Consider the following 24581-nt stretch of genomic DNA (forward strand, 5'->3'; position numbering starts at 1 on the left):
ATCCTCAACAAAATACTAGCAAACCAAATCCAGCAACACATTAAAAAGATCAAACACCATTATCAAGTGGGATTTATCCCAGGGATGCAAGGATTTTGCAATATCTGTAAATCAATCAATGTTATATGCCATATTAATAAATTGAAGAATAAAAACCAAATGATCATCTTAATAGATGCAGAAAAAGTTTTTTTTTTTTTATAAAATTCAGCATCCATTTATGATAAAAACTCTCCTGAAAGTGGGCATAGAGGGAACATAGCTTGACATAATAAAAGCCATTTATAACAAACCCACAGCTAACATACTCAATGGTAAAAAGCTGAACACATTTCCTCTAAGATCAGGAACAAGACAAGGATGTCCACTCTCACCAATTTTACTCAACATTATTTTGGATGTCCTAGACATAGCAATTAGAGAATGAAAAGAAATAAAGGAAACTAAAATTGGAAAGGAAGAAATAAAATTCTCACTGTTTGCATATACATAGAAATTCCTAAAGACACCACCAGAAAACTTACTAGAGCTCATCAATGAATTGGTAAATTTACAGGATACAAAATTAATATACAGAAATCTGTTGCATTTCTATACACTAACAATGAAGCAACATAAAGAGAAATTAAAGAAACAATCCCATTTACCACTGCATCAAAAAGAATAAAATACCGAGGAATATGCCTACCGAAGGAGGCATAAGACCTGTACTCCAAAAACTATAAGACACTGATGAAAGAAACTGAAGATAACACAAACAGATGGAAAGACATACTGTATTCTTGGATTGGAAGAATTAATATTGTTAAAATGACCATACTACCCTAGGCTATACTACATATTCAATGCAATCCCTATCAAAATATCAATGGCATTTCTCACAGAACTAGAACAAATAATTTTAAAAATTTGTAAAGAAACATAGAAGACTCTGAACAGCCAAAACAATCTTGAGGAAGAAGGACAGTGCTGGAGGAATTATGCTGCCTGACTATACAACAAAGCTACAGTAATCAAAACAGTGAGGTAATGGCACAAAAATAGACATATTGACCAATGGAACAAGATAGAAAGCCCAGAAGCAAAACCACACACCTGTGGTCAATTAATCTATGACAAAGGAGGCAAGAATATACAATGGAGAAAAGACAGTCTCTTCAACAAGTAGTGCCGGGAAAACTGGAAAGCTACATGTAAAAGAATGAAAACAGAACATTCTGTAACACCATATACAAAAATAAACTTGCAGGGAGGGTATAGCTGAAGTGGTAGAATGCATGTTTAGCATACACAAGGTTCTGAGTTCAATCCCCAGTGCCTCCTCTAAAAATAAATAAATAAGTAAACCTAATAACCCCTCACCCCAAAAAAAGTTTAAAAAATAAATAAACTCAAATGGATTAAAAGTTTAAGTGTAAGATTTTCTGTTAGATTTGAAATAAACACATAGATATATAGATAGGTAGATAGATAAGGAGATATATATATATATCTAAGGAGAGAATTTCTTATATCTTTTTATTTTTTAGGATATATAAGAGACAGCTCATTTGTAATTATATTTGACGCCATTTCACCATATATTATATGACCACTTAACACTGAAAAAGTAACATACTGTATGTTGTACCACAAAATAATAGCTTACTCCCTTGATTTTGGTACACAGTTCTTACTAGTTCTTTTGGAAGACTTGTAAAACTAAAATAGAGTAAATGTAAACTACTGAGTATAACATATGCATTTACTTTGTAAATTTTTTTAAATATGCATTTAGTCTGTATTTCTTTTTACAATATAACAAATGTTTTCAAATCTAACAGAAAATCTGTATAGGTAAGGAAAGTCTTAAAATGCTTAATTCAATTTTTATGTCTAAGCAATCTTAATTTTACCATATGGCTAATGTACCAACATCATTGTTTTTGTTAGATAACTATGGTACTTTAAGCCCTGTATTGCATTTTGTTCAATGATAACTAGTACATTAAGCATGTACTTTTAAACTTTGCCACTAAAAGAAAAAAATAAATAAAAGATCACTCACTTCTTCAAAAAGATAACAGATATACAATTGCAAAATTAAAGAATAGTTTCCTAATGTTTTTAAAATATGATTAAATTTCTCTTCAAGAAGTGATGAGATACAGTTTTAAGTTGTGACAGCCATAAAATCTGAAAACTAAAGTTTTCTCATTGTAGTAGAAAAATACAAAAGAACAAAGGGACATGTTTCTTTACAATTATTTTCCATTTATAATCTCTTTGATATGTTCTTATTCATAACTGATCTTGGTAATGAATCACTTGTTATAAAAAAGCAAAGATGAAATTTAAAGGATGTATTCAGGAACTTCTACACCCACATCTGGCAAACATTTTAGATTTAATAGTTACCCACTAGGATAGTTATTACAATTTGTTCATGTGTTTTCTGAAACAGAGTTTGGAACTCAATTCTACTTTTGGGCTTCATATACAATTTACTAAACTAAGTGAACTCAAGATTCTGAACTTATTTAGAAAGATATTTAATGAGGGGGGATGCCTAGCAAAATCTAGGACCTAGACTCTTTCCACATGTGTAAAAAGCGGTGTCAGTATAAATATTTCTGACTTGAAAGTTAGGTTTCCAAAGCCAATGAATTCCCTGTAATCCATTTACAACTTTTCTACTACTACTTTACACTTTTTTCCATTCATCTAACTGCAAAGATGCCAGGGACCAGAGGAAACAAGCTATTTGAGATATGCTAATATTTTGGATGTGGTATATGCACGTACGTGCATTTCTGTGTGTGTGTGTATAGGAAAGAGACAGGGAAGATAAGGAAACCATAGCAAAAGTATGTAAGATAGTTTGAACAGGGAAACTTCTGCTATTATAATCTTTTTTGTACTATGGGTAAAATGAAACTGAATTAGTTTCTGGTAGCTGAAATTCATATCACCAAATACAATGGTGTCTGCCTACGAATTCATTTCTATTTTTTCCAGCAAAATGAAAGGAATGCCTTATCAAAGTTCCTAAAGATGATAGTAATTAAATTCTACTTTAGTAGGTTTATTATTTCTACAACACATACATCCATCTGTACACTTACTTCATTCTGTAATTCAGATACTTAATTCAGTAATTACCTCATTTTGATTATTTTTTTGGTCATTACTGCATATCATGGGAAATAGTTAATGACTGAAATAATTTAATTGTCAGACTTTATTGTAATAACTTTTGTAAAAAACAGTTGTTTTTTAAAAAACACTTGCTTTATCTACTATAGGAACATGGCTGCATATGTGACTGCCTATATATGAAAATGCATATTGTATATGTAACATACACATGTATGTGTATGTATGTGCATATATGTGTGTGTACAGATAGGTAACATAATTTTGGCATTGTCCTTGACCTGACCAAAAGGCAATATTTATTAAAAGATAGTAATGAAGTAGTATTTTAATAATAAAAACAATCTGTTCTAATATGAAATATATAAAATTTTGTAGTGGATTAATAAATCTAATATTAATGGAAAGAAATAAGAAATAATATTATGTATGGTACCACTAGTGTGGGTAAATATCAATGTCACACTATACAGCTCTAAACCTTAATCAACTGTCAATGTAAAATTGACTAAAAATATTTCCATAGCAGAAAAGAAAAAGTTCGTTTGCTTCTTCCAAAGGGCATAAAACCTTAAAAGAACCACAACTTTCATTTTAGAGTTAGACCTTACAATACAAACATTCATCATTCATTCATTCATTCATTCATTAACAGTTACTGACAGAATGCCTATTAGCTTATATTAAAGGTCTATTTACCTCTGTTCCTAATACCCAATACGTCATGTCTGGCTTTAAATAAAAAATGGCAAGACATGCTGAAACACAGTTAAAAGAGACAAAACAAGCATCAAAACTAGGTTCAGATATCAAACAAGAGACTGTGTTCACTAAGGAAAGAATCAGTGAGCTTGATGACAGGACAATAGAACCTTCCCAAATTGACAGGCAAAGAGAAAAAAGAAAGAAAAAGAAAAGAACCCCCTCAAAATAGAATAAAACATTCATGAACTCTGAGACAATATCTGAGAGTATAATATATATGTAATTTGAATACTACAAATAGAAAACAGAAAGAATGGAGCAGAACAAATATTTGAAGTAATAATAGCCAAGCATTTCCCAAAATTAACAACAGACCAAATCACAGACCTAGGAAGCTCAGAGAATACCAGGAAAAATGCCAAAAAAACCCCTACACCTATGTATATCAGTTCAAACTATGGAAGCCACAAAGAAAATCTTAAAAGAAGAAAATGTTAAAATCTTAAAACAAACAAGGGGAGGAATAACAGCAATTTTTGATCAGACACCATGCAAATTCTATACCCAGTAAAATTATTCTTCAAAAATGAAGGATAAATAAATACTTTCCCAAACAAACAAAAACTGAGGAAAGTTATTATCAGCAGACATGTACTGAAAGAAACGTTAAAAGAAGTTCTTCAGGGAAAAGTAAAATTATATTGGTGAGAAACTTGGACCTACATAAAGAAAAGCAAGGCATCAGAAAAGGAATAAATAAAGCAAAAATAAAATATATTTTTCTTATTCTTCTTAATATAAAAGATAACTGTTAAAAATAATAACAATATATTGGTAATTATAATAAATGGTTAAGTGAAATGAAGTACAGCAATGTCACAGAGACATGAATAAGAAATTGAGAAAGTATGCTGCCATAAGGCACCTATAATAAACATGAGGGAGGATACTGCTATTAGAAGGTGGACATAGATCATATATAAATTTTATATATTATTATATATAAATTTTATAAATATATAATCATTTATATATGTATCTACACTATTAAATATATTTAAGGTAAAAATGTTATAGTAAAACTCAAGAGCAACCACTAAAATTTTTAAAAGAAGTATCACTAACTGATGAGCTATGAGAAGAGATAAAATGGAATCATATAAAATGTTCAATTAAAAATAGAGAAGGGAGAAAAAGCGAAGGAAAAGAAACAAAATGCAACAAAAACAGTTATAAACATGGTAGATACTAATTCAACTATATCAATAATCACTTTAAATACGAATAGTCTACATACATCAATTAAAAGACATCAATTATCAGAAGAATAAAAATACAAAAGCCAACTATATGTTGAATATAAGAAATCCACTATAAATATAAAGACTCAGCTAGGCTGAAAGTAAGACATGGATTGGAAAAGGTATGCCATGCTAACATGAATCAAAAAAAAGCTGGAGTAGCTGTATCAATTTCAGACAAAGCCTTTAGAAAGGGAAATTTTTCTGGATAAAGAATTAGTTTTATAACAATAAAGAAGCTAATTTTCTAAGGAGACAAAAAACTTAGAGTGTATGCATTTAACAACGATGTCAAAATATATGAGTGAAAACCTGATAGAAATGCTTGGGGAAATACACAAATCCACAATTATAATTGGGGACTTCTATACCCCTTCTTCAGTAATACATAGATCAAGCAGGAAAAAAAATCAGTAAGGATTATAGTTGACCTGAACAGCACTATCAATCAACTTGATCCAAATGACATTTATAGAATACTCCATATAACAAGTATACAATACATATCCTTCTCAAGCTTGCAGGGAATATTCACCAAGATAGACCATACTCTAGGCCACCTTAATAAAAGATTTAAAAGAATAGGAATCATACAAAATATGTGCTTAGATCACAGTGGAATTCAACTAGAAATCAATAACATAAAGATGGTTGAAAATCTCAAAATATTTGGAGGTTAAAGAACACACTTCTAAACAACACATGTCAAAGAAGAAGTTTCAAGAGAAATTTAAAAAATAATTTGAACTAAATGAAAAGGAAAATACAACTTATCAAAACTTGTGGGATGCTTTTGCAAAAGCAGTTCTCAGAAAGAAATGTATAGCAATGAATGCATATGTTTAAAAAGAAGAAAGATAAAATCAATCTTCTAAATTTCCACTTAGGAAATAAAGAAAGAAGACCAATTTAAACCTAAGACAAGCAGAAAAAAAAGATAATCTAAATGAGAATAGAAATCAAAGAAATTGCAAACAGGAAAACAATTCAGAAACCAAAGCTGATTCTTTGAATATCTCAATAAAATTGATAAATCTCTAGCCAAGATAAGCAACTAAAACAGAGAGAGGACACATATTACTAACATCCGAAATGTGGGTTATCACTGCTGATCCCTTAGACATAGAAAAACAATAATAAAAGAATATTATGCTAACAAATTGGATGACTTAGCTGAAATGGACTAATTCCTTGAAAGACACAAACGACCAACAGACGGCTGGATAAAGAAGCTGTGTGATATATTTATACAATGGAATACTTCTCAGCCATAAGAAAAGAATAAAATAATGTCATTTGAGCAACATGGATGGACCAGGAGATTGTCATTCTAAGTGAAATAAGCCAGAAAGAGAAAGAAAAATATCATATGACATCAACTTATATGTGGAATCTGAAAAAAAAAAAGACAAATGAACTTAATTGCAAAACAGAAACAGACGCTCAGACATAGAGAACAAACTTATGGTTACAGGGGGAGTGGGGTAGGAGGGTTAAATTGGGAGTTAAAGATTTGCAAATAATAACTGATATATATAGAATAGATAAACAACAAGTTCATACTGTATAGTGCAGGGAACTATATTCGATAACTTATAGTAACTTATGGTGAAAAAGAATATGAAAATGGATATATGTATGTTCATGTATGACTAAAGGATTGTGCTGTACATCAGAAATTGACACAACATTGTAAACTGAATATACTTCAACAAATATATATATATATATACACAAAAAAAGACACAAACTACCAAAATTCACACAGCATATAGAGAAATTAAATAATTTATAACCTGCCAAAATAGAAAACACCAGAGCCAGATGATTTCACTGATGAACTATATCAAACATTTAAGGAAGATACTATTCCAATTTTCCACAATGTTTTCCATAAAATAAAAGCAGAGAGAGTACTTCATAACTCATTCTAGGAAGACAGATATTAAACAAGAAAGGAAAATAAAGACAAATATCTCTCATGCAACAATCTTTAACAAAATATTAGCAAGTCAAATCCAACAATGTATAAAAAGAATTATATACTAAGAGCATGTGGGATTTATTTCAGGTATTTAAAGCTAGTTTAACGTTCAAAAATCAACCAATGTATTCTATCACATCAGCAGGGTAAAGAAGAAAAATCAAATAATCCAAAAATTAATGCAGAAAAACCATTTGACAAAATCCAACTCCTATTCATACTAAAACTCTCGGTATGCAAGGCAATTTCCTTAACTTCATTAATAATATCTAGGAAGAAACACTATAGTTACATTTAATGGTGAGAAACTAGATACTTTCATTCTAAGACTGAGAACTTTCAAGGAAGTCCTATCTTCTCACTATTTCTATTCAACATCATACTGAAAATCTTAGCTTGTGCAGCAAGACAAAAATAAATGAGTGAATGAATGAATGAACTTTTTTTAAAGTTATAGAGATTGGGAAGAAAGAAATAAAACTGTCTTCATTCACAGATGACAACTGCCTCATCAGAAAATTCCAAACAGACCAAAAAACTTCTGGAATGAATCAGAAAGGTCTCAGAAAGTAAGGTCATGTATAAAAGTCAATTGCTTCTCAATATACTAGCAAAGAATAATTGGAATTACAAGTTTAAAGCATAGTTTACAATAGCACCAAAAAAGATATTAGCTACATATCTCACAAAATATGTGGAAGATTCATATACAAAAAACAACACAATTCTGAAGAAAAAGAAACAAAGATCTAAATATATGGAGAGATATTCTGTGTTCATGAATTGGAACACTCAATATTGTTGATACTGAGTATTGATACTGAATACTGAAGATGTCAATTTTTCCACCTTGATCTCCAGGTTAAATTAAACCCTAATTAAAATTCCAGCAAGCTATTTTGCAGTTATTGAAAAACTGATTCTAAAGTTTATATGTAAAGGCAGAAGGTCTAGAAAAGCCAACACACTATTGAAGAAAATGAAGTTGGAAAACTCACACTAGCAATTTCAATACTTACTATAAAGCTACAGTAATTAGGACAGTGTAGTATTGGCAAAAGAAGAGACACTTAGACCAAGGGAACACAGTAGAGAACCCAGAAATAGATCCACACAAATATAGTGAACTGATCTTTGATAAAAAGAATAGACAATTTTGTACTTACTCAAATAATGAAACAAATAAGATTTACTATAAAAGTTCTCTTCAGAACATGAAACCAAAATGAACAAAACTTGCATGTTGTTTCTCTCTTCTGTTAACCTCCACACATGCAAATCTTTCATGCTTTTAATAAGATGCACTAAAACTGTATTGTTTCATTGAACACAGATTTTTTTAATATAAGACTACTGACTTAAGAATCATGTAATGCTAAACTTAGAAATAACTTTTATAAAGGGTTAAAAATAAATTACATCACAATGACTAGATTCATGATATATCAAACTTCAAAACTGAAATATTTTAGCCTGTGTTGATAATACATCCTTTTTATCAAAGTCATAAAGTATTTTCTTATTTACATAAGCTATATGTTTTACAACTGTAATAAAATAAGAGATAGGATACATTAAGGAAATCACTATTCCTTGATTCTTAGAGTAGAGGAACAATTTTCTCAACTTACAGCAATTCTTAAACTTTAAAATATAACAAGGTTTTATGTATGCAGTTCTGAGCCCTCTGCCTTTTTGATTTATGCCAGTTCTCTAGAGCCTTACCTTTATGGATGATTCCCAAATTTTTATATGCAGCCTACACCTATCTTATTAATTTTAACCTTGTAATTTCTTTCTGTATATTTCCACTTAGATATCCTACAGTCATCTCAATTTAAACATATAAAAAACTGAACTTATTACTTCTTCAATTAAATGGGTTCCATCTTTATTTCAACTGGGTGGTACTGATGTGACCAGCGTCCCTCTAAGGTAGAAAGATGAGACTAACCCTCAGCTTTCCCTCTGTCATCAAATCCTGCTAATTTTATCTCTTCAACATGTCTTTAATCCATCTAAATGCCACCATCCTAGTTCCAATCATCATTATCCCTAATTTATACAGCAGAAAGGTTTAGGAGCCATCCTAGAGCCAGAGGGCTTAACCATTTAATGTTGCTGTGTCTCAATTAATTCACCTGTATAGTGGGGAAAATATTTATTATTGTGTGCAGCCATTGTGTTTAACAGATGCTGGAACATGGCAACCCCCCCCAACACCAAATAATGAGTAGTATTAATTTGGACAACTGCAGCTACATGGTTTCCTATGTGAAAGTCATACCCATATTCTTCTAGAGTGATCCATCTGAAATGAAAATCTTATCATGCCGTCTCTGTTCAGAATTACTCAGTGGCTTTCCATTGTCCAGAGATAACATGTAAGCTCCTTACTATGTATACACAGCAATCTGCCATCTACTTCTTGTCTACCTCACCAGTTTCATTTTACAAGTTCTTGTTTAGGTATTTCACCATTCACCATCATTAAATTCCATATGGTCATCATGAAGCACCATGTTCTTTGATATTTCAAGTGCCATTGCTCAAAAAAGAAAAAAAAAACTGCCAATGGAGAATTTTAAGTCAATGTAAATATCTTTCAAAAGTATAGGTAAATTTTTAAAATTTCAGACAAAGAAAAGGTAAAAGAATAAGTTGTCAGGACAACTGCATTATAAGAAATACTAATGGAAGTTTTTCAGGCAGAATGAACATAATAGATGGATCTACAGCAAGGAATTAAAAAAGAACCTGAAATGGTAAATGCATGTGTACACATAAAATACATTGTTTCTTACTTTTTTCAACTTCTATTAAATGTAATTGACTATCTAAAGCAAAAAAACAAGGACTTGTAGGATTTGCAACATATAAAGAAGTAAAAATCTATGACAACAATAAAGGATTTTTGAGATTCAAATTTTATGCATTTTGTTTTAAAAATCTCTTATTGAAGACAATTAAAATGTCCCAGGCCAGCACAGCACTGCACCAAGTGGATAATCTTAGGCCTATAGATTCCTTGGTGGAAAAAGGAGATCTAAGGTTGGCCATCCAGTTTTCCCAGCATTCCAGGACATATACCAGGAGAACCACTTACTTATTGCCTCATAGGGATCACTTTGGGAATCAGATAAAGATGGGAGAAGGGAGACTGAGGCTCACAGCAATGAACACTTTGCATTCTTGGTGGAGGTGATACCTGAGCAGAGATTCCCAAACAGTGGCTCAGCTTATCTGCAGAATCGACCTAGTGTTTCCTTCTGGCTGGGTAACATGATTGGCAGTTTTTCCAGGTATGAGTCCCCAGCTATTAACCTATCCTAGCCATGGATCCATTTTAGAGCCTCACTCACAGAGGAAAGCAAGGTCCTATTCAACTGCTGACCACCATGTCCAGCCCCACCCAACCAGGAAAACTGCCAGGTGATGCCAGGTAGCTGTGTAGCACATCTGATACTAAGTCATGACAGGGAAGCACATCAGTAGCCCCAAACAACTGCTGTGTAAGGCTAGAGACAGCTTCATCAAATGCACAGATACCAGCTCAAAGATAAAAAGATCACAAAGAATTGGGCAAACTTTCAGGATCAGAGGACACTAATAAGCTCCAACAACTGACCACAGAGAAACAGAAATCTATGAATTGTCTGAAAAAGAATCAGAATAATTCTCTTAAAGAAATCGGTGACCGACAAAAAAACACAGATGGATAACTAAATGAGATTAGGAGAAAAATGCATGAAAAAAAAAAGAGAAATTCAATGAAAAAATAGAGACCATTTAAAAAAAAAAACCAGAAATCCTGAATGGAGAAATTTAATAGAGAGCTTCAACAACAGACTTGACAAAGCAGAAGAATCAGTGAACTTGAAGAAAAGTCAATTGAAGTTATCCCATCAGAGGAGCAAAAAGAAAAAAAAATTTTTCAGGTGAAGACAGCCTATGTGAATTATGCAATATCATTTAAAAGAAGCTATCTATGCACTATTAGAGAAAGAGGAGGGAGGAGAATGTGGCAGAAAACTTATTTATAGAAAGTAGTAAGAGAGAAAAATTACTCACATACAAGGGCTATACTCACATACTATAGGCTACAAGGAGACTTCTCAACAGAAAACTTGCAACCAGGAGAGAATGGGTATATTTAAACTGTGGAAAGAAATGAACTATGAACAAAAAACACTTAACAAAGGACAACTGGGAAAGATCTCCTTCAGAGATGAAGGAGACATAAAGACTTTCTCAGACCAAAAAAGCTGAGGGAGTTCATTACCACTACACCTGCCAAACAAGAAATGCTGAAACATATTCTTTAAGCTGAAAAGAAAGGATGCTAATAAGTAATATGAAAACATAAGAACATATAAAACATACTGTAAAGGCAAATATATTGTCAAATTCAGAATATTCCAATATTATAATATGGTAGTGCTAATCACTTAACTAGAGCATAAAAGTTAAAGAACACATAAAACACAATTATACAAAATTATACCTACAATAATTTATTAAGTGATCACAATATAAATAAAAATGACCTCTAAATATGAAATACAGGAAGCAGTAAAAAAGAGTAGTTTTTTGTATGCAATCAAAGTTAAGTTGTCATCAGCTTGCAATAGGATGTTATATCCATAATATGCTTTATGCAAGGCTCATGGTTACCACAAAGCAAACACCTACAGTAGATACACAAAAGATAAAGAGAAAGGAGTCAAAGCATACCACCACAGAAAACCATCAGTTCACAAAGACAGCAAGAAAGTAATGAAGAAATCAAAAAAACACACACAAAAAAATTTAAGATGGCATTACTAAGTTCTTATCAATAATTACTTAAATGTAAATGGATTAAATTCTCCAATCAAAAGATATAGAGTAGCTGAGTGGATAAAAAATAAGACTCAACTATATGTTGCCTGCAAGAGACTCATCTCAGCTTTAAAGAAACTAATAGGTTCAAAGTGCAGACACTCACAAAGACATTTCATGAAAAAGTTAACCAAAATAGAACAAGGGTAGCTAAACTTATAACAGACAAAATAGACTTTAACATCAAAACTGCAACATAAGACTAAGTAGATTATATATAATAATAAAAGGGCCAATTCATCAAGAGAATATAACAAATGTAAATATTTATGTACCCAACCATGGAATACCTAAATATATAAAGCAAATTTTTAAAAAAGAGATAAATTACAAAACAATAATTGACGGGGACTATGATACCCACACTTTCAACAACAGTAAATCACTCAGACAGAAAATCAAGAAACAAACATTAGACTTGAACTACACTTTATATCAAATCATTTTAAAAGACATATACAGATCACTCCATTGAACAGTAATAGAATACATATTTTTCTCAAGTGTACATAGAACAGTCTCCAACGTAGATCACATAATAGGTCACAACACAAGTCTCAACAAATTTAAGAAGACTGAAATCATTTTCAGTCTCTTTTCTGACTACAATAGTATGGAACTAGAAATCAACAACAGGATAAAGCAAGAAAATTCACAAATATATGGAAATTAAACAATATACTGCTAGTCAAAGAGGAAATCAAAAGGATAATCAAAACTATCTTGAAACTAATACAAATGGAACCACAATATACCAAAACTTAAGGTAGAGCAATAAATGCCTACATTAAAAAAAAAAAAAACCTCAAATGGACGATCTAACTTTATGCTTCAAACAACTAGAAAAAAATTAGGTCAAATTTTGGAGAAGGAAGAAAATAACAAAGATCAGAGCAAAAGTAAACCAAAGACTAGAAAAATAATAGAAAAGATCAATGAAATCAAGAGCTGGTGTTTTGAAAAGATAAGCCAAACTGACAAACCTAAGTCTACAATACTAGAAGAAAAAAAAAAAAAAAAAAAGACTTAAATAAAATCAGAAGTCAAAGAGGAGACATTACAACTGATACCACAGAAATAAAAAGATAAGAGATTACTACAAACAATAATACGCCAACAAATTGGATAACCTAGAAGAAAAGAAAAAATTTCCAGAAACATACTATCTACTAAGACTTAATCATGAAGAAGTAGAAATCTGAACAGACCAATAATAAGTAAGGAGACTAATCAGGGATTGAAATTCTTCCAAAAAAGAAAGGCCCAGGGCCAGATATATTCACTGGTGAATTCTACCAAACATTTAGGAAAAAATAATTAATGCCAATACTTCTCTAACTCTTCCAAAAAATTGTAGGAACACTCCTGAATTCATTTTGCAAGGTTAGCAGTACTTTGGTACCAAACACTACAAGAAAAGAAAACTCCAGGCCAATATCCCTGACACAAAATTCTCAACAAAATACTAGCAAAACAAATTCAACAATACATTAAAAGGATCATACACCATGATCAACTAGGATTCATCTCTGATGCAAGAACAGTTCAACACACATAAACCAATAAATGTGATACATCACATTAATAGAATGAAAGATTTAAAAATCATATAATCATCTCAGTAAATGCAGAAGCATTTGATAAAATTCAACATCTTTTCATTATAAAAGCTCTCAACAAAGTGAGTACAGAAGGAACCTACTTCAACATAATAATGGTCTTTTATGACAAGCCACATTATACTCAGTGATGAAAACTTGAAAGCTTTTCCCCTAAAGTCAGGAAAAAGAAAATGGTGCCCACTCTATTCCCACCACTATTATTCAACATAGGACTGAAAGTCCTAACCAGACTAATTAGGTACAAAAAAGAAATAAAAGGCATCTAAAACAGAAAGGAAGAAGTAAAAGTATCTTTAATTGCAGATGTCATGATCTTGTACATAGAAAAACCTAAAGATGCCACCAAAAATGATTAGAATTAATAAAGTCAGTAAAGTGCAGGATACAAAATAAACATACAAAAATCCTTTGCGTTTTTAAACACTAATAATGAACTACCTGAAAAATGAATAAAGAAAACAATCTCATTTACAGTAGCACAAAAAATAAAATATTTAGGGATAAATTTAGCCAAGAGGTAAAAGATCTATACACTGAAAACTGTAAGATGTTTATGAAAGAAATTGAAGAAGAAAAAAACAAATGAAAAGATATCCTATATTAATGGATAGGAAGAGTTAATAGTTAAAATGTCCATACTACTTAAACCATCTACTATAGATTCACTGCAATTCATATCAAAATTTCAATGATATTTTTCATAGAAATAGAAAAATAACCCTAAAATGTGTATGGAACTACAAAACACCCCAAATAACCAAAGCAATCTTGAGAAAGAATGAAGCTGGAGGTATCACTCTTCCTGATTTCAAACTATATTGCAAGTAGGTATATTAATCAAAACAGTATGGTACTGGCTTAAAAATAGACACATAAACCAAACAGAACAGAATGAGGAATCCAGAAAAAAATCCACACATATATCATCAACTAATATTTGAAAAGGAAGACAAGAATAATCGAGTTTCTTTAATAAATGATGTTGGGAAAACAGGACATTCCCATGGTAAAAAAAAAGAAATTGGACCCCTATCTTATACAATGCACAAGAATTAACTCAAAATAGATAACAGACTTAAAGGTAAAACCAGAAGCTATAAAATTTCTAGAAGAAAACATAGGGGAAATGCTCCTTGACACTGATTTTGGGAATGATTTTTTGGATATGACATCCAAAGCACAAGCAACAAAAGCAAAAGTAAACATGTGGGATTCTTTAAAGTAAAAAGCTTCTGCACAGCAAAAGAAACAATCAACACAATGAAAAGGCAACCTATGGAATGGGAGAAGATATCTGCAAACCACACATATAATAAAGGGTAAATATTCAAAATATAAAGGAACTCATACTACTCAATAGCCAAAACAAACAAACAAAAATCTGATTTAAAAATGAGCAAAGGACTTGAATAGATGATTTTCTAAAGAAGACATACAGATGACCAATGAATACATAAAAAGGTGCTCAATATCACTAATCATCTGGGAAATGCAAAACAGATCACAATAAGATTATCATCTTACATGTGTTACAAAGGCTAACAAGATTACAAGTGCTGACTAGGATGTGGAGAAAAGGGAACCCTTGTGCACTGTTGGTAGGAATGTAAATTGGTGTAGTCACTATGGAAAAAAGTATTAAGGTTCCTCAAAAAAATTAAAAATAGAACTACCATGTGATCCAGCAATCCCACTTCAGGGTATATAGTCAAAGGATATAAAATCATTATTTCACATAGATATCTACACCTCCTTGTTCAATGCAGCACTATTCATAACAGCCAAGATATGAAAAGAACCTAGCTGGCATCAATGGGTGAATGGATAAGTGGAATGTCACACAGACACTCACATGGACAGACGGACGGACACATACACACACAAACACACACACACACACACACACACACACACACACACACACACACACACACACAGTGGAATATTATTCAGTCATAAAAAAGAAGGAAATCCTGCCATTTGGAACAACATGACTTTGAGGGCATTATGAAAAGTGAAAGAAGTCAGATAAATAAAGATAAATACTGTATGATCTCACTTATATGTGGAATGTAAAAAAGCTGAATTCATAGAAACAGAATAAGCTAATAGTTGTCAGGGGTTTGGGAACTGGGGGGAAATCGGGAGATGTTGTTCAAAGTATACAAACTTCCAATTATAAGATGAATAAATTCTAGGGGTCTTATGTAAAGCCTAGTGACTATAGTTAATAATACTGTACTGTATATTTAAAAGTTGCCAAGAGAATTAACCTTAAATACTCTCACCATACACACACAAGAAGTTAATTATATGGTGTTGGATCTTTTAACTAACCTTATCATTTCACAATATATACGTGTATCAAATCACCACGTTGTACACCTTAAACTTATACAATGTTATATGTCAATTATATCTCAATAAAGCTGGAAAAAAAAAGAAAAAAGGTGAAAACACAAATTACAAATATCAGGAATGAATGATGGAACATCATTATATTGCAAACATTAAAAAAGACAGTAAGAGACTATTAAGAACAACTATATAACAAATTTGACAATTTAGCTGAAATAGTCTAATACTTTGAAAGATATAATTAACCAAAAAGACTCAAAGGATTTAGATAATATCTTATCCTTTATCTAATTTAAAAATTAAACTAATAATAATATTCCCACAAAGAAAATTCCAGGCTCAGATGGCTTCACTCATGAACTCTATGAAACATTTAAGGAAGAAATATCAAACTTATGTATTCAAACTCTTACAGAAAATAGAACAGTTCCTAATTCAATTTATAAAACTAACTTAATTCTGATACCAAAACTAGACAAAGACATTAAAAGAAAACTACAAACCAACCAATTTTTTAAACAAATTGTGTTGAAATAAAACTGGATATTCATATGAGAAAAAGGGAACTTAAACCCTTACCTCATAGCATACCAAAAAACCCTCAAAATGGATTATAGATCTTAATGTAAAAGCTAAAAGTACAAAACATCTAGATTAAAAATATAGAAGAAAATCTTCACAGTCTTGAAGTAGGCAAAGATTTCTTAAAACACAAAAAACACAAATGACAAAAGAAAAATTATGAATTAGATTTCATCAGAATTTTAAAATTCTGCTTTTCATGAGACACCATTGAAAAATGAATGGTGTGGTTGCCAAAGGGGAGGAGGGGGTGGGATGAGAAGGGTCAGACTGGGAGTTTGAAATTTGTAGATACTGACAGGCATATGTAGAATAGATACACAAGATTATACTGTATAGCACAGGGAAATATATACAAGATCTTAAGGTAGCTCACAGCAAAAAAGAATGCGACAATGGCTATATGTATGTTCATGTATAACTGAAAAATTGTGCTCTACGCTGGAAATTGACACAACATTGTAAAATGACTATAACTCAATTAAAAAAAACTTAAAAAAAAAGCGAATGGCAAACCACAGCCTTGGAGAAAATATTCATATTATGTGTGCATGATAAAGACTTTTTATCCAGAATATACTGAGAACTCTTACAACTCAATAAGAAGAAAATACCTCAGTTTCTTTAAATGGGAAAGGATTTGAATAGACATTCAAGAAGATAATGAATGACAAATAAGCACATGAAAAGATGTTCATCATCATTAACATTATTATTTATCAGAAAACAGATAATCAACTAATTAAAGCCACAATGAGATACCACTAAAATGCATAATAATAGTCATATCAAAAAGACATAATAAATGTTGGCAAGGATCTGAAATAATTGGAACTCTCATAGATTGCTAGTAGGAATGCAAAAAAAAAGTGGCAAAAAAAAGACACTTTAAAAAAGCTGGTTTATTATAAAGTGAAACTAACACATATCACAGTACCAGTTGTACTACCTAAGAGAAAAGAAAGCATAAGTCCATACAAATTCTTGTACATGGATGTGCACATCAATTCTACTCATAACAGCCCCACACTAGAAACAACCTAAAATCTGATGCGTATTATTATGATATGGAATACCCTAAAAAAAAAAAAAAGAACTATTGATACACAAGAACAACATGAATGAATCTCAAAACAACTGTGCTGAGGGAAAGAACCCAGACACAAGAGTAACCACTCTATGAGTCCACGTAAATGAACCTACAGAAAAGACAAGCTTAATTTATAAAGATAGAAAGCAGATCTGTGGTTGTCTGGGGCCAAGGAATGGGAGAGGAGTGTGAAGACTGACTATAAAAGGGAACAAGAGGACTCTTTCAGATAATATAAATGTTGATATCTTGATTATAGTGGTGGTTACATGGTTCCATATATTTGTCAGAATTCATCAAATGGTACACAAAATGTATGCATATTTATTGTATGGAAATTATATCCAAATGTTTTGAAACATACTCATAGAAAAGCAAACTCTTCCAGAAAATAGAATACTTAACTCACTTTATAAGACTCACATTATTTTGATACCAAAACGAAACAAAGGCATGTATGTTCCAACTACCTTGGTATATGTTTATTACTAGCCTTCTATTAAGAAAGCACAGCACTGATCAAGCAGTTAAAGACACTTAGGTAGTTACAGCAGGAGAAGGAAAGTTTAGATAAAGGAAAGAGTAATAAGAGCTTGTAACACAGGTAACCTAATTTACAATTTTATCCTGAAGTCTTGCTGTATTTCTCCTTTTTGAAAAAAATGAATCTCCTACCCAATCTTCTATAGAAAGTATATCCCTGTTTGTAAGACCAAACACTGATACTGGTTTTCTAAAAGCAAGAATGATATACCCAATACAACTGTTGACACTTCTTTTAATTCTTTCAAAATTAGAGTTATAGTTCACTCAATCACTATTAACTAATAAATGAGTTAAGTCCAATCTAAAAGATTTATGATCATAGGACCTATTTTTTTGTGAGAAAAATATCAGGATGCAATAGTAGTGAGAGTAGTGTAATGAACTCTCATTTACATACCATCAACATTATAAAGTTAAAGATGTTATTATTTTTGTTTTATCTTTCTCTTTTTTCTTTCTTTTAAAAGCAAATCTCAGAAGTCGTGTCACTTCAATAAAACGTCTGTTTTATACTCTATGGAGTACAGAGTTCATTATACTCTACCTAGAGAATACTTGATACATCTACCATGATTATTGTTTTGTTTCAGGAAAAATAGAGAGCTCTGTATTTTAATGGTGACATGAGTTCACCAGAGTTGGCTTCCTAAGTTTCCTAAAGCTAAACCCTAAGATCATAAAAACAAGAAAAGGATTTTCATCCATGAATTAGATTTTCCTTAACTGACTAATAATAATTTGACATATTGGAAAAGATGGTGTGTTAAACACATCCTACCTAGTCATCTGAGGACAAGGAGATAGGAGGATAGTGATATAGTAATCAACACAGAAAGAAAGCTGATTTTTAGTGTGCTAAATAACATTTTTGAATGGAAGCACTTCTTCTGGCTTTCAATATAAAGTGTTTTGTGGATTTTCCCCTCATTTTTAACCCTCACATCATCAAACACGAATTAGCTGTGAAATAACGTTACTCTAAGGCACATCAATCTTAAGAGGTATATTCTACTTCTCTTTTACATTTCTTCTACATAAGGTACAAACCATTCATCTTAGAAGGAATTAAAAAGGATTATCCACAAGGTCAACAAGAAAATATAGGAAGCCTGAGAGTAGCTCAGTTAGAATCCTAATAAAAGATACAAAAAGATAAACTCTTACCGTGGCTATGTAAGTATATACAAGGATGCGACTTATCATGCATATGTTGACATGGACTAACTTGTGGCTGCATGAGGTAATGGTGCTCTTATCCACACATTATTCATCCACTGCATGTTACTTGTCCTAAACTTTTAACTTAATTGAATCTAACAGAACCAATTAAATCCAGTCTGGTTGCATAAGATTATGACAGTCATTAATGAGTCAGGTTTATAAGTGAGTTGAAGATAAACTGCGTGGTTAAGAGGCCTTTTCCCTTTCGTTCCTCTGCTATTTATTGCAATGGAAACTAGGTTACCAATACTGTTAGGACTTCATTAAAAGTATAATACTGATTTTCCCATGTCTGAATTAAGTCAGATTTGAAACATGTTGGTTACTTGAATTCACACATAAATCAATACCAGTTTGGTAAAACTTAAATCGCAAGTTTTATGATAATGCAACAGACGGATCCAGTTTTACTCTCCACTTTGTAAAAAAAAAAAAGCTAAACTGCTAGACTTATCTCAGGAATGACCTCTGAGGCAGGTATATAATAAACATTCATTTTTACTTGTCCTGTTTTTACTCCCATCCATTTCTCTACCAAAAAAGCAAATTGTAAAACTTAAATCATACAAACGGCAGAAGTTCTTACAAATAGGCTGCTTGTTTTAGTTAAAAATGTTTAACTATGTTTTTAAAGTTTTCAAACTTCTCTCCCTCCATATAAGGTAGCTTTTACATTTAGTATTGCCTGTTGTTTGAAAGAAAGAAGGGGTTTTATTGCTATTGGGAGGGATGTATTGGGGGAAGGGGAAATCATAGGATAGTTTGGGGCACAGATTTACTTAAAAGAAATATTAAAAACTCAAGATCCTCCTAAAAATTAGTGAGGATGATAGCTCATTACTCTTGTAACATTAGTTTTTGTTTGTTTGTTTTTTCACTGACACACAAGTACACCTGAAAATACAAGTTGCAAAGCAATGATTACACAAACTTGGAAAAGGAATGTTCACAGCTGTATGAAGAGTGAAAATTCAAAGTACATTTTATGGTAATGGTGTCAATGATGATTTTAAAATATGTATGTACTGTCACTTGAGGAAAAGAAAGATCATTTAAACACTTTGACTTTGAAAAACTGGGTGTTGAGTGGACCACAGTAAAGCTAAGTTATTTCAAATGTCTATAACAAAATTTAAGTGTGGTGCATTCACCACTCCAAGGACACTAGTCATTGAATCAAAAAGATTATTTAACAAGTCTCCAATTCTTAAGATGATTTATCCCAGTATCTTAAATGATAACATTCTCTATTGAAATCAGGCAAAAAGCCTGTAAAATATGGTTGAGCACAGGCGTTCCACACAGTAGTTATGAGTTGCTCAAAAGAGTGGAGTTCTAAAATTTATTTTGATTTTCTTAAACTCACTCACTTGTGACCAATCTCATGTGCAATGGTAAAAGCTGAACCCAGGCCAATGTCTTCATTAATGCTGCAGCTCCTTTCAGGCTCACACATTCCTGCCACAGAGGCCAAGCCTGAATAAACAGAAGGAGACACAAAGGGTCAAGCCAAGGTGTTTCTGTCTTAAAAAGCCCATACTTATAAATGCCTGGATTCTTTTTAATAACCTCCATGCACAGAAGGAGCAGTTGGCAAAAGGTTAACTTTCTAGTCATTTGCAAAATCACTGGGGGGAGTTTCCCTTTGCCGGCTAGACATTAATATTTTTTGAACTGCAGTCAGTGCTGGAAAATGTCTAGACTAGGGGTTAGATTTATAAATTTTACTTCTGGTAACTTGGGACCACCTAGTAACTTGAGCCAGAAGAGGGAATTCAAGAAAGCATTTCTATTTTAACATTCTTCAGCCTGTAGAAAGCAAAATATATCCACATTATTTTTCTAAAGAGATCTGTTTAAGTTTAGTGGGTTCATAAAAATATACAAGCAACTTTTGAGTTACCAAAAAAAGGGAATCCCAAATGGTTTTTTTAAATGACATTTTTATAAAAAGAAGAATGAATGATTCAAAAGAGAAAAAGGAAAACTGTTAAAGATGGGAGGTTTTCACATTTTTTTAATCTTCTGAAATTAGTCCTGCTAGTGATGCAGCAATTTCTTTAAGTATTTTAATGGGTGGAAAGTCATTCACACATTCAGTGTGAGTCTCCTCTCTCCCATCCCCCTTAAATGCATTTGAGTTTTAGTAATAAAGCAAAAACTATGGTGTTAATTCACTGATTCTAGTGAAATGTTATGTTATTCAAGGTATTCTTCCCTTGGGAATTTTAGTACGTAAAAGCTTTAATATATACTTCCAAATGAATATCATGCTCTGTGAATTAGTACACAGCTTTAAAATAGTGCTGAGAAAAAAGAATTTTTGTGAGAAATATAAAAAGTCATGTGTTATAAGGAAGCAGATGCCAAATCATACTTAACACACATATGTACTAAAATTATTTAAAAGAAATTGAAAGAAATGTAAGGAAAATATTTTACATGTTAGTAGTCTACTTTCATCACCTGAATATTAATAGTTATTTACCCACCAAAAGTGATTTCAATCCAACTAAATGAATATTTATTGAATGCAATAAACAATGTTCTGTGCTAGATACAATGTCCCAGTTGCACTAATTTGGAACAGTAAAAGCTATTGAATTCATATTTTTACTGACAAGCTCTAAAAATTGTGTTTCTCTGTTTCCTCTAATATGAAATATCAACATAATAACCACATTGGAACAGAGTTGAGGTTAGTGTTGGATTTGCTAATAGATTGCTTGCTTTTCCTACTGTTTTATGTGGGAGGGGCAGGAGTTGAGGAAAGGGTTGATTTCTGCCTCACAGAGATACCGTAAATATTGATACCCTTGTTCTGCCCTTCCATTCACTTAGAACTCTTGAGACCTGAAGAAGAGGAGGTAAAAAAAGAAGGACTAGTTGGGGCAAGATGACTTAAGTTTTTTGTTGTTAACCAAATATATTTAATGAATATTACTTCCAAACTGCACTAAGACACAAAAAGAGGGAGAACACAAGAAAGTCTGCAGTACATTATCTGCATTTAAGCTATTGGATTCAATATGTTCCATGATATGGAAAGAACAAAGTCACTCTTTGAACACTGTTTCTGTTTTGAGCTTTAAGAAATTTGGTTTTAAAAAATCGTTACTAAGAATAATTACTGTTAAATTAACATTTCTTATATTTCCTGAAATATATTACTCCATGGATTAACTTTTTCTTGTTGTTTGGTGTGTGTGTTGTCATGCGGCCGTACTTTTAATTGAGAATTCTCAATGACTCCCCAAGGTGTATCTGCAAACACAGATTTACCTCTGCATCTGATATAAAACTGTTAGCTCCACTAACAGGGCAACTTAAGAAAAAATATATTTGGAAAATAACTACTACTTGTTGAGAATACAAAGGTAAATCGTAACTAAAAGTAAAAAGAATAATTTAGATGTTAATGTATTTTTCACAACTCCCCACCATTTTTTATATTCCTGTAAAATTGAAGCTGTCAAAATTCTTATGTGTGATTGTGTTAATAGGGGTTTGATTACTATTCGGGTCATTTAGATTTCCTCAGTTTGATGGTCACAGTTTGCACCTTTAAATCTATTTAGCCATGTTACAATTGGTCACCAGAAGTACTAAGCAAGAGAATATGCAAGAATCAACATGAAAACCAATATGAAAGTTACTAGAAAGACCACTCAAAAAGAAAACAACCTGATCAATTCTGTGCTGATAATATATTTTCCACATACAAAAATTAATACAAGTATATTTAATACAGTTCATACAGCTTTCCCAATAAGAGAGTACAAAAATAATTTATGATTTTTTTTTAATTTGAAAAGTATATTAGGCTTGAAAATGCATTGACAGGTACCCAAGTATTAACGTATTGATTCTAGAAATTAATAATCAAAATTGGAACACATTATTTAGAAAAAAATAAAAGGAGAGGTAGGATAAGAAAATACTATTTTGACAAAAATGACAATAAAAGTACTAGGCAGTATTATGAAGAACATACCTCAGTGCAAATAATCTACTTTCAAAAGGCAGAATAGAACATGCATAGATGTATACATGTGTATATCTTTACATACATATTTCCTCAAATATATATACACTAGAAAATACAAGCTCTAGCTTGTACCTTCTTTGAGGCTTAGTGAATACTGTATCTAAAACTGAGTACTTAGTAAATGCTTATAGAAGTAGAACAAAAGTAGAGTGAGGGAGGAAGTTAAACAGTATAGATAATTTCTACATTAAATAATAATACCAGTTTATTTTTACAATATTCTTTACTAAACACCTTTATATTTTCTTAAATGATTTTAGCAATATCCCTGCAGCATAAGGGCAGATATTACTCCTACTTCACAGGGGGGAGGGTATAGCTTAAGTGGTAGAATGCATGCTTAGCATGCATGAGGTCCTGGGTTCAAGCCCCAGTACCTCCTCTAAAAAAATCAATAAACCTAGTTATCTCCCCCCCCCCCAAAAAATAGAAAATTAAAAAAAAAATTAACTCCTACTTCACAGATAAGGAAACTGAGGAAGAAAGAGCTAAATAAACTGTAAAAGGTAATGCACTGAAACTGTCAAAGCCAGTTGTTGGTTTACAGTTCAGGTTCCCACCTTTGGATTATTGTTGGTCTTTTTAACCTAAAACACCCCAAAGAAATCTCTTTGAAGTGAGCTCTCTCAGCAAAGAGCTCGTTCTCTGTTATGCTTTTTAAATAGCAAACTTCTCCACCGTAATACTTGTCACTGGCAAATTGGGGTTTCTTCTTTAGCCATAAATCCTGAGGGGAAATGGGGTAGGAGAAGCCTGGGAAGGCAGGTAAATCATTAAAAGAAATTTTAATTTCTGAAGAGATGTTTCACTGAACTCCCCCAGGAAGTTGGGTAACACCTTTTCTCCCACCTCTACTTTAAACTTGATCTTCCAAAATTCTCATGAGGTACATAGGAACAGATTTCATAACTATTTCTTTACAGATATCAAAAGTGAGGCTTGTCAGAAAATCTAAGGAATTCACCTTCAGTTGCTTAACTTCTGATTCTGTAAAAAGTCTCTATGACATTAAAAATATTATCATAGAAAAAAAGCACCTGTTTCTTAAAATAACTCTAGTTGCTCAAAATTTAGTCTACTTGAAAGCTACAATTTTCCCCCATTTGTA

At 31.7% G+C, this 24581-nt stretch overlaps 1 protein-coding gene across 7 annotated transcripts in view; it reads right to left on the reverse strand.

Annotated features, from left to right (window-relative positions):
* ADAMTS6 (ADAM metallopeptidase with thrombospondin type 1 motif 6) overlaps positions 1–24581 on the reverse strand; it is a 266890-nt gene that overhangs the window by 135082 nt on the left and 107227 nt on the right. For 6 of the 7 annotated variants that reach the window (XR_004317186.1, XR_004317184.1, XM_032473104.1 and 3 more), the window contains exon 9: positions 20796–20901. The exons of the other annotated variant lie outside the window; for it this stretch is intronic. Coding sequence is in view for 4 of the 6 variants with exons in the window: in XM_032473104.1 (XP_032328995.1) it covers positions 20796–20901 (106 nt within the window). In the remaining 2 variants the exon portion in view is untranslated. The remainder of the gene's footprint in view (positions 1–20795; positions 20902–24581) is intronic. 7 annotated transcript variants of the gene reach the window in all.

This window comes from Camelus ferus, chromosome 3, assembly GCF_009834535.1.
Source record: "Camelus ferus isolate YT-003-E chromosome 3, BCGSAC_Cfer_1.0, whole genome shotgun sequence".
Classification (NCBI taxonomy): Eukaryota; Metazoa; Chordata; class Mammalia; order Artiodactyla; family Camelidae; genus Camelus; species Camelus ferus.